Source organism: Dermacentor andersoni, chromosome 7, assembly GCF_023375885.2.
Source record: "Dermacentor andersoni chromosome 7, qqDerAnde1_hic_scaffold, whole genome shotgun sequence".
NCBI lineage: Eukaryota > Metazoa > Arthropoda > Arachnida > Ixodida > Ixodidae > Dermacentor > Dermacentor andersoni.
Genome location: NC_092820.1, coordinates 146,681,333 through 146,695,082, shown reverse-complemented (window position 1 = coordinate 146,695,082; position 13,750 = coordinate 146,681,333). Strand labels below are relative to the sequence as shown.

The 13,750-nt window shown below is 44.7% G+C and overlaps 3 protein-coding genes across 14 annotated transcripts in view; 2 read left to right on the top strand and 1 right to left on the bottom strand.

The window, feature by feature from the left end:
- Positions 1–1,185: 1,185 nt before the first annotated feature.
- LOC126533671 (ubiquinol-cytochrome-c reductase complex assembly factor 2) lies at positions 1,186–1,719 on the top strand. Its single transcript, XM_050180859.3, has one exon. The coding sequence runs from the start codon at positions 1,236–1,238 to the stop codon at positions 1,635–1,637; it is 402 nt and encodes a 133-aa protein (XP_050036816.1). The 5' UTR covers positions 1,186–1,235; the 3' UTR covers positions 1,638–1,719.
- Positions 1,720–1,747: 28 nt separating this feature from the next.
- The window catches only part of Arv1 (ACAT-related protein required for viability 1), a 62,381-nt gene continuing 50,378 nt past the window's right edge, over positions 1,748–13,750 (top strand). The window contains exons 1-6 of one of the 3 annotated variants that reach the window (XM_050180852.3): positions 1,748–1,840; positions 4,026–4,145; positions 4,268–4,400; positions 5,857–5,923; positions 7,980–8,122; positions 10,089–10,387. In XM_050180852.3, coding sequence (XP_050036809.1) covers positions 1,748–1,840; positions 4,026–4,145; positions 4,268–4,400; positions 5,857–5,923; positions 7,980–8,122; positions 10,089–10,186 — 654 coding nt within the window. In that variant the 3' untranslated portion in view covers positions 10,187–10,387. Of the gene's footprint in view, positions 1,841–4,025; positions 4,146–4,267; positions 4,401–5,856; positions 5,924–7,979; positions 8,123–10,088; positions 10,388–13,750 lie in introns of those variants that run through there. The other 2 variants (XM_055072255.2, XM_050180853.2) reach the window with 2 other exon arrangements.
- LOC129385564 (uncharacterized) overlaps positions 11,467–13,750 on the bottom strand; it is a 47,170-nt gene continuing 44,886 nt past the window's right edge. For all 10 annotated transcript variants that reach the window (XM_055072246.1, XM_055072248.1, XM_055072249.1 and 7 more), the window contains one exon: positions 11,467–11,567. In XM_055072246.1, coding sequence (XP_054928221.1) covers positions 11,484–11,567 — 84 coding nt within the window. In that variant the 3' untranslated portion in view covers positions 11,467–11,483. The remainder of the gene's footprint in view (positions 11,568–13,750) is intronic.

The window sequence follows — 13,750 nt, the reverse complement described above, 5'->3', positions numbered from 1 at the left end:
AACTGTTAGTTTAGGCAAAAATTGGAGCATCTGAATGTACCACTCTTTTCTGTAATGGCTGCGGTCCTGGAAAGCATTTAATAAATAAATAAATAAATAAATATAGCACATCCAACAGGCAGCTTTAGAGCTTTTCAGAAAATTCTCGCAGTGCTGCTTACGTACATTCTGGATGTCGAAATCGAGCATGCAAAACACATGCTCCAGCTTGTAATTGGTGCGAAACAGCCGAATGTACCAGTTATTAATGCGGAGGTACGGTGGCGGTAATGTAGTGAGAAACTCTATGACGGTGGCTATAACGGGGGAGGGGGGGGGGGGGTGATGCTTGACCTTACGCCGACAGCTAGCTTGCCCACGCACTACCACAGACCACGTGGTACTTCACTGGCCCCAAATATGTTTTCGGTGGTCATAGATCGAGTTTATTCTGGTGGTAATGAGCTGAAAATAAGTGACGACTTCTAGCGCCTTAATATTGCGCAATTCTAGGCAAGATTGCACGGTAGCTTTTTAATTATAGTGCAGCTTCTGTTTGTGTTACTTGCCTTATTTGGAACTTCTACAAGTATTAACGGATTACGTACCTTTTAACTGGTTTTGCAGTGGCATAGACAAAACAACAAGGGAAGCAGGTGTAAAGGTGGACGAATCGTACATTTACGATCGTTGATGTCCCAGGCTAACAAATCGTTTGATTCCAGCGGCATCTCATGTTTGCACTGTTTCAAGCATTCAGACGTATGCGCAGCCTCCCACAGTCACAGGCCTTATTTTCTAGTTATTATCTCTGCTGCGTCTTCATTGATTGTGCCACAAACTTTTCGCGGTGTCTCGTTACAGCTAGGTTGTCCGCGCGTCGCCTGAGTGTCGTCTGCACGACCTACTGTATAAACTATGTAGGTCGTGGTCGTCTGTTAGGAAGCCGTAGGATAGTGTCGTCATACGACTAACACTTGGAAACCCATGATTAAAAGAAATGTTATGTGATGGCTTTAAAGGCCTTTAGTATTAGACATGACATGGGCATGACAAGTTCACTTGTTTCAGAGTTCTCCGAAGGGTTTGCCAGGTAGTTAAAGCGCGACCTCTTAGTTAAAGCGCGACCTCTGAGACCACCGTTTTCAATCTCGGAGGCCATAGTTTGAGGGCGAAGCCGGCGAGCACGACTTCAGTCGATCCAGATTAATCCAATTCAACCCGATTCGCGTCGTCGCTCATGTCCGCACGCGCAAATGGCTGGGGGCAACTTGTACCGCGAATACATGAAAATCTGCAGCGCTTGGCGTGCTGATCCCGCCAGGAGCGGCAAATGCCTCGGCGAGTTCGTCCGGCGTAGGGTGGCCGAAGAGTTCCGACAGAGCGAGCAGACCGTCGTGCAGGACCCTCAGGAGTGCGAGCGTCGGCTGGACAGTCTGCGTGCCCTTGCCTCCGATCGGTACGCCAAGCAGTACCCGAGGATCTCCGTGTCGTCCGCTTTGGGGCTCACGCGCGCCGAGTGCTCCAAGGTGATCGTCGAAAGTCTGCACACAGCCGAAGGCGTGAAGGAGGATCAGTCGCTGCTGGAAAAGCTGAAGGAAAGGCTCTCCTTCAAGACCGACATCCCCGAATCGCCACCTCCGGAAAGCAAGAAGTGAATCGCGAGCGCGGTGATCGCGAGAAAAAAAAAAAAAAAAAAGGCCATACTTTGTCCCGTGTCCAGCTACCCGGTGTCGCGAGCGCCAGAGACAGTCCACAACACGTGACCATGAAGGCGAGCTACGCCTGCGTTCATTGTGGTGAGATGCAGCAGCAGCTCTACAGGAGCTACGGTCCAGACCTGCTAAAGTTGTCCCGATGCGTGAGTATCCCAGTGTTTCACGCTTTCAAACAGAGCCCAGAGGATATGCACAGAGAAAGAAAGCGTGTAGCGGACCCGATTAATGTGATCTGTTATACGAGTCGTATTTGCTTGTAGGCGTCACTTCATCTGGAAAGAGGGGTTTGTACCATTCATCTGTACTGAAAAATAAAAAGTGATCTGCAGGACTATATATCATATCTCAGCCGTAATTGATGGTGGAACATGAAGTGTGGGATCTCTTTGACAATGGACCATACTGTTCATTCAGTGACAAAATTCAACCCGAACTTATGCCACCTTATCACACAGTTAGGCGTTCTTTTGCGTTTTGCAGTGAAGCTGTGATGACCTGATTAATCTGTGGGCCTTGTGACACACTACGCACCTCTGTACTAACCAGAGTGGCCAGATTCCAGCCATGTTCAACATTAGCGCCACCATATTGGGCTAGTGAAGAGCTCCTGGCAGATATTGGCTATATATGTGCAAAAAAAAAAAAAAAAAAAAAAAGCGTAAGGAAGTGTACTGCCATATCGTCGCCATGGTCTGTACGTGCATTTTGCCGATCCAAATTTGGTTTCCCTCCTTCATGTTTGAAAAGCGTGTGGGGTTTCAAACGTGCCCTTGGGACAAAGGAACGACAACACAACAGTGCAGACAATCGCAAGGGCATTTATTGCACCTTTTATGCACCGTTCTAGCCAGCCGAATTATTGCCCATAGAACATGATGATGGACACTCTGCAAATCGACAAAGTCTGACTCACCGCGACCGGATAGCCAGTGAATATGTTCGCGCCCTTGCCAGACACCAAAGGTTAATCATTGGCCTATACAGTCACACGAACGGTGGCGCGTTCGATAGATCGTGTTTGTCCATTCCGGTGTCCTGCTCCTAAGCCTTTCGCAGGACGGTCCCACGAACAGCCAGCAAGTGCGGGAAACGTACACGCAGCTGGCCGACCCCAAGACAAAAGAGGAACAGGGTTACTCAGGCCTTTTGCACCCGAGTAACCTCACCGTTAGGTCACATTAGCAGCACGACGCTCATGTCCTTGTACTGATCTGCAACTACACCGACCGCCGGTGGTGCCCAGCTGCATGGGCAAGTCAGATTACAGGAGGTGCAAGAACCATACGGATAAGACAACATCAGGAGACGTATGAGAGTCAAGCATCCCCACAAGCGAAAGCAAGACACAGGATGACCAGACGAAGCAACGACTTCAAGAGTCAGCGCTTTGACCGATCGTCTTGTGTCTTCGTTTCGTTCCATGTCGGTCCTAGCACTACCCTTCATACATGAGGAAATACCAACCCAGCCAATTTCTCTTTCGTGCAGACATTTGACCCCTTAAACTTAGCTGCAACCACCTGGGGACTGATGCCTGTTCTAGTCGGTGAATTTAAATCAAAATTAAATTCCAGGATACTTTCATGTGCGCCCACTGCACGGTGCACAAGCATTTTTGCATTCTGCCCCCATACGAATGCTGTCACTGCAGACAAAACCGAACCTGCAGCCCCGCACTCGGCAGTGAAACGTTACAACCACTGGGTACTTCCTCAGCAATGGGTACTTCCTCTAGTTGGCTCCACAGCTATGTGCACACGTGCCTTTGAAAGGAATATGCATCACCTTAGACATTTTGGCACATCTTGTGATAGACATATGTCCAGCTCCCGCCATCCTGGGACGTGGTAATAACCGTTGCTTACTGGGAGGAACATTTCCTGCGTCCAGGAAAATACGCACCTTAAATCAGACGGACACAGGAAAGGCCAGCTGGATGTAGGCTGCACCTCTTAACGCCATTCTGAGTACATGCTGTGGTTTTGTGTGTCTGTTTTAAGCTGCGTTTTTCTTCAGCTATGAACTGACCAGTCCAACAAGTGCTGTCCATTGCCACTGACAGTCCAGGGGGAGGGGTATTTTGTAAGCGCCCACCTAGCAGACGTATCCATTCTTTTCTGCTGCTGGCTGGGCAAGGGTCTCCTTGCCCTGTCTCCTTCATGAGAAGGAGACAGGGTGCCCCCAGCCAATCAACACTTAGCAGCAGTGGACAGCAGCAAATGGACATGTCCACTAGGTGGATATTTACAGAATACACCCCCCCCTCTCTCTCCCAGATGTCTTCCAATTTGTAATTAGACTTCGTCTGCTTTCTTTCTTTTTTTACAGTCCCGTTGCAATCATGTGGTTGACGAGTACATTGAGATGGAGTTCTCGATTGTCCTGATCGACGTGGTGTTGCAAAAGCTGGAGGCATACAGGCACATCATCTTCAACGTCGGAATGGGGGTAAGTGCACATGTCCTGCTATGTCTAATCATTCGGCTGAAATTCTCAAAATGATTAACTGTCTTAGCTGCCTGTGTTCCAGAAGCTGTAGCACTCTTTCTACTCTTCCCCGTTTTCGACAGAGGCCTTGGAAGATTGCGTTGCTCTTCCTGCTTGGCGAAGCCCTGGAACACTGGATGTCAAGGCAACAGACGCACAAGGCTGGCTATGACTTGGAGTGGCACTTCTATATCATCTGCCTGTTCCTCATTGCTAGTAGGTGTTGACAATGTCTTTCTATTTCATTTTTTTTCTTTCTTTTTTTTTTACACTCCTCAACTATCCTCTCTCCCTGTCTTTGATCTCCGCAATGGCCGCTGCGTTTATCTCGCTGGCTATGTCGTACTTGGATTTGACTCCTGTACACGGAGGCCGCATTTCGATGTAAGTTAAATGCAAAATCGCTTGTGTTACTCAGATTTAGGTGCATATTAAAGAACCCCAGGTAGTCAGAACTAAATCGGAGCCCTCCACTTCAGCGTCTCTCATAACGCACTGTGCAGCAGTTTCGGGACATTGAACTCCACAATTTGAATATGAATTCTCTTCTGACTGAAGTTCAGGTCTCAGCATCATGAATTTACCTTTCTTTCGACTTCCATGTCAATTAGTAATAAGCAGCAAACAACCTTCTCTTTTTTTTTTTCTCTGTTACTGTGACAACAGTTAAAAGCTCTAAACTAAGCTTGCTGCGGCTGTCTGTCCGTTGTTATGCTATCATCATCACATACCTGCAAACTCTCCTCAATTTTTCATAAAAGTTCTGAATTTGCACTCATTCTTCAATTTTATTAATGCTGTGCTGCATTTCATGAAAAGGTAGAGCTTTTTTTTTTGTGACCAGAACTTCGGATGTTGAAAGATGGTGTGGCACAAAACCACAAAAAACGCATGCAAAAAAAGATTGCGATACGCTTGCACCCCTTCTTGTGAAAGTGGAGTATAGTACCATGTGCCATAGGGGCACTTGCTTCAGGCAGGTTCATTCGGTATAGTTTTTGAAGCAGGCCAAATCGGCAATGAACGCCCATATGCCATGCATTGAGTGCCTGTTAAAGAACCTCAGGTGGTCAAAGTTTAACCTGGAGTCCCCCACTACGGTGTGCCTCATAACCATATTGTGGTTTTGGCACGTAAAGAGATCGCAGGGTTTCATTTTAAATTGGGATTAGCAGAGTCGTTGGAAATGTCACTCTGATCTAAAAACAATGTGCTGCTCTGTCAGTCTCTACTGTTGCGAGTTTGCTGCTGCTTGTGTGGCTTCGTCTAAAAGTAAATCAGTAAAGTGTGCTTGGGTGCAAACCTCCGAAATGTGTGCATTCAGGGCATTTAAAAAAAAATTGTGTGCTTTTATTTCTTTTAATGTTTTGTATTTTAAATAGCGTGCACCAACTCACCCAATCTCAGCCTCTCTTGGAATAAAATGCAAATTTGTAAATTTGTCTAGATCATCTGATGCTGACTCAAGTCAGTGTCAGATGGTCTACTCAGACAAAAATTCTTTGTCTGTTAATGGTGGAGGGGTGTGGGTCACTGCCATTAAAGTGAAGGTACAGATATATCAAAGTTTTCCTGTTTATTGTTGCAGTTCCAATGCCTTCAGTACAACGAAGTTTTTATATAAGCGTTTACATCTTCACTGTTTAAAAGCTTATTTGTTTCACCCTTCCAGGTAATGCAGTCTTTATTGCAATGGTCATCTTGCTCACGAGTCTGTGTACACGCTGCCTTTGTGATAGGTGAGTGCATGAATTTTACTGTATGCGGTACCGCGTAGACTTATATAATGATTGCGCTTTGTTTTTCCAGTATGTTTTAAAAAAAGAAGCAGGGTTACTATGGCTACATTGATAGACAGCATTTTTCTTTCCGGCTTGAATATTTCTCAATTCTTCACCTGTTTGCTTTTATGAAGATTTGTGCACGCTGAAGTGAAGTAACTGAAATAACCACAACTACGAAATGCATTTTGTGTGCAAGTGTAATGTAAAAGTAACATATTACGCTTGTAAACTCACTGTCTTACGAGGAAGGGTAATAAAACAAATAGCTATTAAGACAGATAACACATTTTGAAATTGTGTTCATAGATTGCGTGTCAAGGCTGCCTTTCTTATCTTGTTCCGCTCATTTACTGTTCTGGAAAATGTGGGTGTTCATAGTATGCATACGGTGTCTCAATGGTGCAATTTATAGGGAGTGCTCCTTTGTCGGCCATTGTATAGTGCTGCACAAGTGGAACTGTGAAACATATTGATAGTGTTATCTACGTTTATTAGTTGCAATGATGATCATGGATGGCAAGTTATTGCTTCCCCCGACTGTCGTTTAAAAGGCTGGATGCATGTTATCCACTCAGCGCAACTCCATAGCTTTGCTGTAATGAGAGAGTGAAAATTTCTGCCTAAATCAACAAGTAGAGGAATGACTGGCTTGTGCTGCCTGTATATTGTGCTGGCAGTGTTAACCTGACGTAGTGTCTAAATAAAAAAAAAGTCAACTCTCACCTCTGCAAGGTATCTTCAATAGACTATGTAGACAGCCTCTTAGGTATTGCTTTCTCTTATTTTCCACAGATGACCATATAGAGTGTGGGGTTGGGTCTGTCGGTAATCCATTGCTTTCAGTAGACGAGAACATTAATAAAGCAAGCAAAGGACACACGGCTTGATCACTGTGCTTCTTTTTTTACATAGCAAGTCGTACTTAGTGTTTCCACTGGTTTGTGAAGTCTCTTGTCTGAACCCTTCTGTGTCACATGTGCTTCAGAGATTTGTGCCGAGCTGGCACTTTACTTGCACTAGCAAGTTACACTTAGCCTGCGTTCACACTTGGTCTCGGAGCAGGCGGAAGCGGAAAAATGCATGACAAAATCCGCCCGCTTAGGCGGTAAAACAGGTGGAAAACCAGGCAGCGAGCCTGCTCGGTCTCGGACTGATCTTTTCCGCCATGGCGAAGCGGAAAGCGGTTCCACTTTACCAGAAGCTGCACTAGCCTGTGAACATCCGGTCGTAAAACTTAACATTTTCTGTTGTTCATTGTCCATATTTAGGAAAAGCAACTACCTAAAACTATCGAAACTATGTCTTCTTTATTTTTCATGGTAGACGAAAGTTAAAGACGACACGCGCCGTTGTGCGAAATGATGGCTTTTAATAACTGATGGGTCAATGAATGAATGTATGTCTTGAAATAGTGTGCTGAACAGCGCCACCAAACGGACAAACGTACGCAAACTAGATGGATGTGGGCGAAAGCGGCAGTGGTTTCCGCTGCAGTGGCAAAACAAATGTGAACATCTTGCACATGCGCGGAAAAGATTTTCCGCCTGCTTGCCGTTTCCCAAGTGTGAACGTAGCCTTAGTGTTTGCACTGGTTCATGAAGCCTCTTGTCTGAAGCTTCTTACGTGTTGTGTCGTATGTCTGATCGCACACACACACAAAAAAGAAAGGTTGAAAAAGAAGCAAAGGTGTGCTCCAAAATCTCGGAGACCACTATAATTAATCGAATGCACACTAAGTGGCATCGCACTTCCATGCTGCAGCAAACGGAGAGGCTTCACCACAACAAATATGTGCCTTGCTAGTGCAACTTCATCTACGCATTTCAGTGGCTCCATGTGCACGAGAAACCTGAACTTGCTATCACTAGTCCTTTCACTTGCAGTTCTATGCAAACACCCTTTCATATTTTTCTTTTTACTCTTGTTGAATACATGCTGGTCTGCTGAAAGTAGTGTGAAAAATTTCTTGGCACAACCTGTTGTCATTTGGCCACTTCCTGTGCATTGGCAGGACATTGCTGGCACGAGCCGTGGTACTGGGCAGCTACGGAAAGCTGCTGGCACTCCCCGCCAACCTGTGGGGGTGCGACCGCTATCAGTCGCAGCTCTTCCTCGCAACCTTCTTCCTGTTCTCCCAGGTGCAAGCCTGTAGAGGTACGCGTCTTTTGCCCAATTCCTACGCGACCTTTGGTATGCCCTGTTATATGCCTGTGTTGCGGACGTGTGCGCTGAGCTCATTATTTGAGCTTTCTTATACGAAAGTCCCAAGCACATGTTCTCATATGCCTTTGTCTAGATAATTTTTCTTTTTCGTGCTGAAAGTTTTAAGCTTTGGATTACCAACTAGCACAGATGAGTAGTACATTGGTGGTAGGTTTGTCTGTCAGCATTTTCTGTACCAAGGCTGTTACGACTTGCAGGTGGCTTTGTCTCCTCAGCGCTGTTTAATTACTTTGGTACAAGAAGCTTGCTAATCTTTTGAATTTTAGGTCATGTCAGAAGATAGCATGGTTGCATACAGATGGACCTCAGTATAAGGAATTATTGGATTTAATGAAGTAAATTCAAAACATTTCTCACTGATATCAGCATGTAGGAAATACGTGCTTATAACGAAGGTATTTTTATGATGAATCAGATTTTGCCATGACGAGGTTCGACTGTATTAGCTAAGCCAGGCAGGCATCCACTTACAAGTTACTTTGAATGATGAAGTATTGATGCATTCACTGACTGTGTAGCTGAACTTCTATGGATGGCCAGTGTTTTAAATGTGACCCATACTTTGTGGCGTAATAGTTCTGCGGAAACCCGCAAGGTGAAGAGATGTAATGAAGGGAAAATGAGACATCCGCCCCAAACATACCTAGGTGCTGCAAAAGAAATTCATACGGGTTCCTCGAAAGAAAAGCTTCGCAGTTGAAGAAAAATTCATCCTGGTCCGGGACTCGAACCCAGGACCACCGCCTTTCCAGGGCAGCCGCGCTACCATCTGAGCTAACCAGGCGACTAGCACATGGCAGGCGAAGTCCAATTTATCAACAACTCAGAAGCAAAGGCAAGAGTTTGACGTAATAGTGAGTAAAGAAAAGCGAAGAATCCATATGGGTTTCCTTTGTAGCACTTAGCTACGTTTGGGTGGATGTCTCATTTGTCTCATGGTGAATGTCTGTGGACGGAACAGAAACGGGACGTTACATTTTGATGTCATCGTCTGTGCAGAGAGAGAACACTAAGCACACTTAAAGGGGCCTTGGCTGAAACACAGTTATAGCTAGTCACAGAATGGCCTCACTGCTAAAGGACGTCGTCTCGCGAATTTCATACCGCAAACATTTTTTGAATCCTTCAACTATAGGTGGAGTTATTGCACAGATACCCAGCTTCCCCTATCTTTTTGTCTCCACTAGCGCTCTGGAAGCTACACAGCAGGAAAGCCAAGAGGGAAAAAGCCCGGTCGAGAGTTGACGGTTTCAGCGGCGAAAAACTCGTCGTGGCATCTCACGACAGCCATGGTAGACTGTGCTATGCAGCACGCTACTGCCAGTTCCGAGGTCATGCGCAGTGTGAAGACAAAATTATTATTATTTTCTTTAAGACCGCAGACATATATACTATTTTATCATTTAACTCAAGATTAGCAATTATGTATTACTAAGAATGCTCTCGCAATCACGACATCAGCCAATAGCATTGGTTGGCCAGCTGCTTTTGATGCAATGGCATTGCAGAAGCGAGGGCAAGCGATCTTTTGCTGCGTTTGTCTCAAGATTGTAAATTCTCTTCTGCAGGCAGTGTAGTAGTATTTGGTTCACATGTTCACAGCAGCCTCTACAACAGACTATGTTCAAAAAGAGTTTCAGGGCCCCTTTAACAAAGCATCCCAAGTTCTGTCATGCCAACTAATGAAAGCTTCACGAAAAGAATTATATTGCACAGCGAGTGGATTTTTCTGTGTTCTTTGGCACACGCAGCCGGCTCTCATTGCTGATTGGCTGGCATGAACCTTAAGCTTTCGCTTCACTGCATGGGTTTAATAAGACTGAGTACAGTTGAGAGTTTCTAATGCTTTCAGTGTTTGACATAAAGTTTGTAACATTTTTGCGGGGTTTTCTTGCAGCTGTTACTGGATTGGGACGTCTCCAGACAGCGGCCATTGTGTTTGCCTCCTACAGTTTTCAGCGGAGCTTGAACATTTGGGTGTCCCCCTTCCTGTGACCGTGGACAGTAGCTCACCAGCCCTTGAATGTCTGTCCAAAGGCGTCTTCAAGTGGAGTCACCATTGAAGCACTCGCCCACAGAACCACTTAATAATGATTGATGAAGTAGACTGCGAGTGTTCCTTTCAGATGCATTGTTGACCTCTCAAGAATTTTAGTGACTAGCACATCATTTCAAATATAACGGACTGTTAACTTACCAGTCGTACACGTGTCTTCTTTTACGTAATTCACAGGCTCTCTACAAAGGTACAAGTTCTGCAGCATTAAGTGTGTGCTTGATGTCTTAACCCTTGCTGGTCCGAATTTTTTTCTGTGAAGCGAGAACTTTATATCATGCACATCTGAACAACAAAAGATGGAAAATTTATTACATTTCCTCGAGTTCTTGGCAATTAATTGAAGGGTTTCTTTTTCTCATGAACATGCAAACAACTCAATGTGTTGTAAGCAGCATGTGTACCAGTATGGGTACCCACATTTGTACACCATCACTGTGCACGCACTTGCACACAAACACCTACATGCATGGGTGCTTGTCTGCGAGTGCAAGCATGTGTGCGAGTTTGTTTTTCGTACACTTAAGCTTTTACAACTGGCCCAACTGCAATTTCTTTTTTGCCAAAAGTGACAGCAGAGTGGATTTATGATCCAAACTCGTACAGCACGAATGCCCAGCTTAGCATTGAGGGGTGTCATCCAGCGTTGCTCATCACCATGGATTTGCAGGTGTGAAGCATCCTATGAAACAGCAAGTGTGAAGTGGTGCACCATAACGCAGCCTTAGGAGTGGGCAGTTCGTTTCCTAGATTCAGCTTGACTAGCCTCCTCGTTTCCCATGACTCATCTCGCAAGGCACTCTGCTACAGATATGCGACTGAAATCTACTTGCAGTCAAATTTCACATTTTTCATACTCAGGGTCCCACTACTGTTATGTTTCTTGCACGAAGTGGTATTCTCACGAGGGGGAAATCCACCTTCCCACTGCAAGAGAAGCACACCATGTGAGGACATCACGATTTCATCAGGGAACGCCACCAGGGAGCGTCGGGTTGGGGGAGAGTGTGCTTCATAGCAGTAAAACATGTTCAGCAAAAACGAGAATTGCAAAAAGCTACAAATGGCCAGGGAGAGATAAGCGCCAAACCGTAGCACCTTCGTCTGCTCAGTGGCGGCATGCAAGCCTTACCGGAAACAACATCGTGGGTGATCCCTTCACTGATCCCTGCGAGAAGTCCTCCGGGTGAATGGTGCAAAAAAATGAAAAAAGAGTAAACACACTTTCATTGACTTTTATGTAACACAAATTCCGATGTACAGGGACAAAGACTTGATGAGTTCTTCATGAGTTTTGTGCAGCCTGGACTTGAAATTTGCCTGTGAAGCAAAAGGCAGCTTTGATAAGTGTACACGTGGTATTTTGCATTTTTAAATAAGATCTGCGCATTTAACATCACGAAGCCCAAACACCATTCCCCATAAAAAAAAAACAAGAACAACTTGATCACCTTTACTTCTGTACACAGAGGAGTACATTGGTACTAAAAGAACAATGAAATGGTATTTGAGTAAAAAATCATGTTCATTTAGGCAGCACTTTTTAAAGTCTCAATTCACGTGTGCGATGACTTGTCATATTCTTCTGGTGTGTCATGAGCCACCGGTGTTTCGCCAAGGGGTTTAATTCTGGGGTTTTACATTCCAAAACCACGATTTTATTATGATGAATGCCGTAGTGGGGGACTCCGGATTAACTCTGACCACCAGGGGATCTTTAATATGCCACACAATGCACAGAATATGGGCATTTTTGCATTTCACCACCACTGAAATGTGGCTGCTGCGGCCGGGATTTCATCCCATGACCTCGTGCTTAGCAGCACAACACCATAGCCGCTAAGCCACCACGTCAGGCATCGCCAGGGAGTTTTGCTCCTTTGAAACTTCAAGTTTAAAAAGAGAGATGGTGGCCCAACACGTATGATCAGAAGCAATAAGAATTTTCCTCTCCGTTCACTTTTAAAAAAAAGTGTCACTTGTGCGCTGCAGAAAAGCCGCACAGGGGGAATGACTGCCTTGACTCATGTCGTAGGGAGTGTGTTAATCAGTATAGTAATTAATTAGTCATTCGTTTGCTGAGCTACACGCAAGTGGAACTTTGATCCAGTGTATCGAAAACACTACTATGGGCTTTGAATTATGTTTCCCATGCCTAAGGTTTCAAAATAAGCATGTTGAAGATGATACGTTTGGCTTTGAGGGCCTAACTGGAGCTGATAAGTTGGCTTTTTCACAATCTAAGATACAGTGCTACATCAGGTCATCTGTCATCCCTACTGGCATGTTCACAATGAAGCTTTTCCTTCTTAATGTGCCTCGATTGCCATAAGATAACGAACTTTGCCCGTATGCATTCAATACGCTACGTTGGGCGCTATTTGAGCTAGTTGCTTTAATGCGTGCACTATACATGCAAGAGGGTGGCAAGTTTAGATCATTGGTGGTCCACAATTAAAATGAAATGGGCTGAGATATAAGGTTAAATGGGACCATGTTTACTCTGCAGAAAGTATGGCCGGTACAACCAGTATAGCCGAATGTTAGATTGGCCCCACTGCGTCGTCTCCTTCGTCTTGTTGGTGATTGTCGTCTTTGTCCCTCTCGTAGCACCATGTGCCTGCCTTTGTTCGCCTCGTGCACATGTACTGTGCCTACAGTTGCTCTATGTGCGCCAGAAGTAAATGGGATGCAGCTCCATGATCAAGGTTTACAATCATGTAATTGCATTGCTTCAAACCCTTAACTGCCATGAGAAGTTATGAGTTTATGAAAAGTGCAGACATCTTTCTTCTAAAAGCTATAGTAGCAGAAATTCCTATAGTGCTCTTACTGCTCCTGTTATGAAAGATCGCAAATGACATTCTGTATTATTTATTTATGGATAAAAATTACAAGGTAGTGCAACCTTTGTCATGACAATTTAATTGATCATCACCGGTTAAGGGTTTGGGACACTTAATAGCAATGCTAAATGAGTTTTGACTAGTAACGTGTTGTTTTAGAACTTTGTTTTCATTCACTCAGGGGGAAAGAAAATTTGAATTATTGTGAGAAAAAATTTTTTTTTCGAAGGTCAAAGTTCTATTTGAATTTCAAGGCAGAACTTAAAGGAACACTAAAGCTTACTATGAAGTCAAGTTAACGTGATACAGCAATGCCCTAGAACGTCTAAGGCGTCAATATAATCGCGAACAGAGCTTTAGTAACCGAGAAATTGAGATAAATGCATGACACGATCTGAGACCCCCATCGACATTCCGGTATTAGCCCGATGACGAAGGCAATCCTCATCATAATTTGTCATTAGTACTCACTACTCGTACTAAAAAGATAATTTCATTAAATTATAAGACGGGAGAAAATGCTACTTGTCTACTTCTATTCAATTCTAAGAAAAAATAACATTTTGACCCTTGAGTAGTATGGGTGCTCGAAAGGTTTCGTTTGCGCTCGCCTCTGCGTGCTCCCCTCTGCACCGCGCGGGCTTTGGAGTTTCAGTT

Excerpts from the sequence above, each read along its gene's own strand:
- LOC126533671 (XM_050180859.3), top strand. The coding sequence starts at position 1,236 with ATGGCTGGGGGCAACTTGTACCGCGAATACATGAAAATCTGCAGCGCT.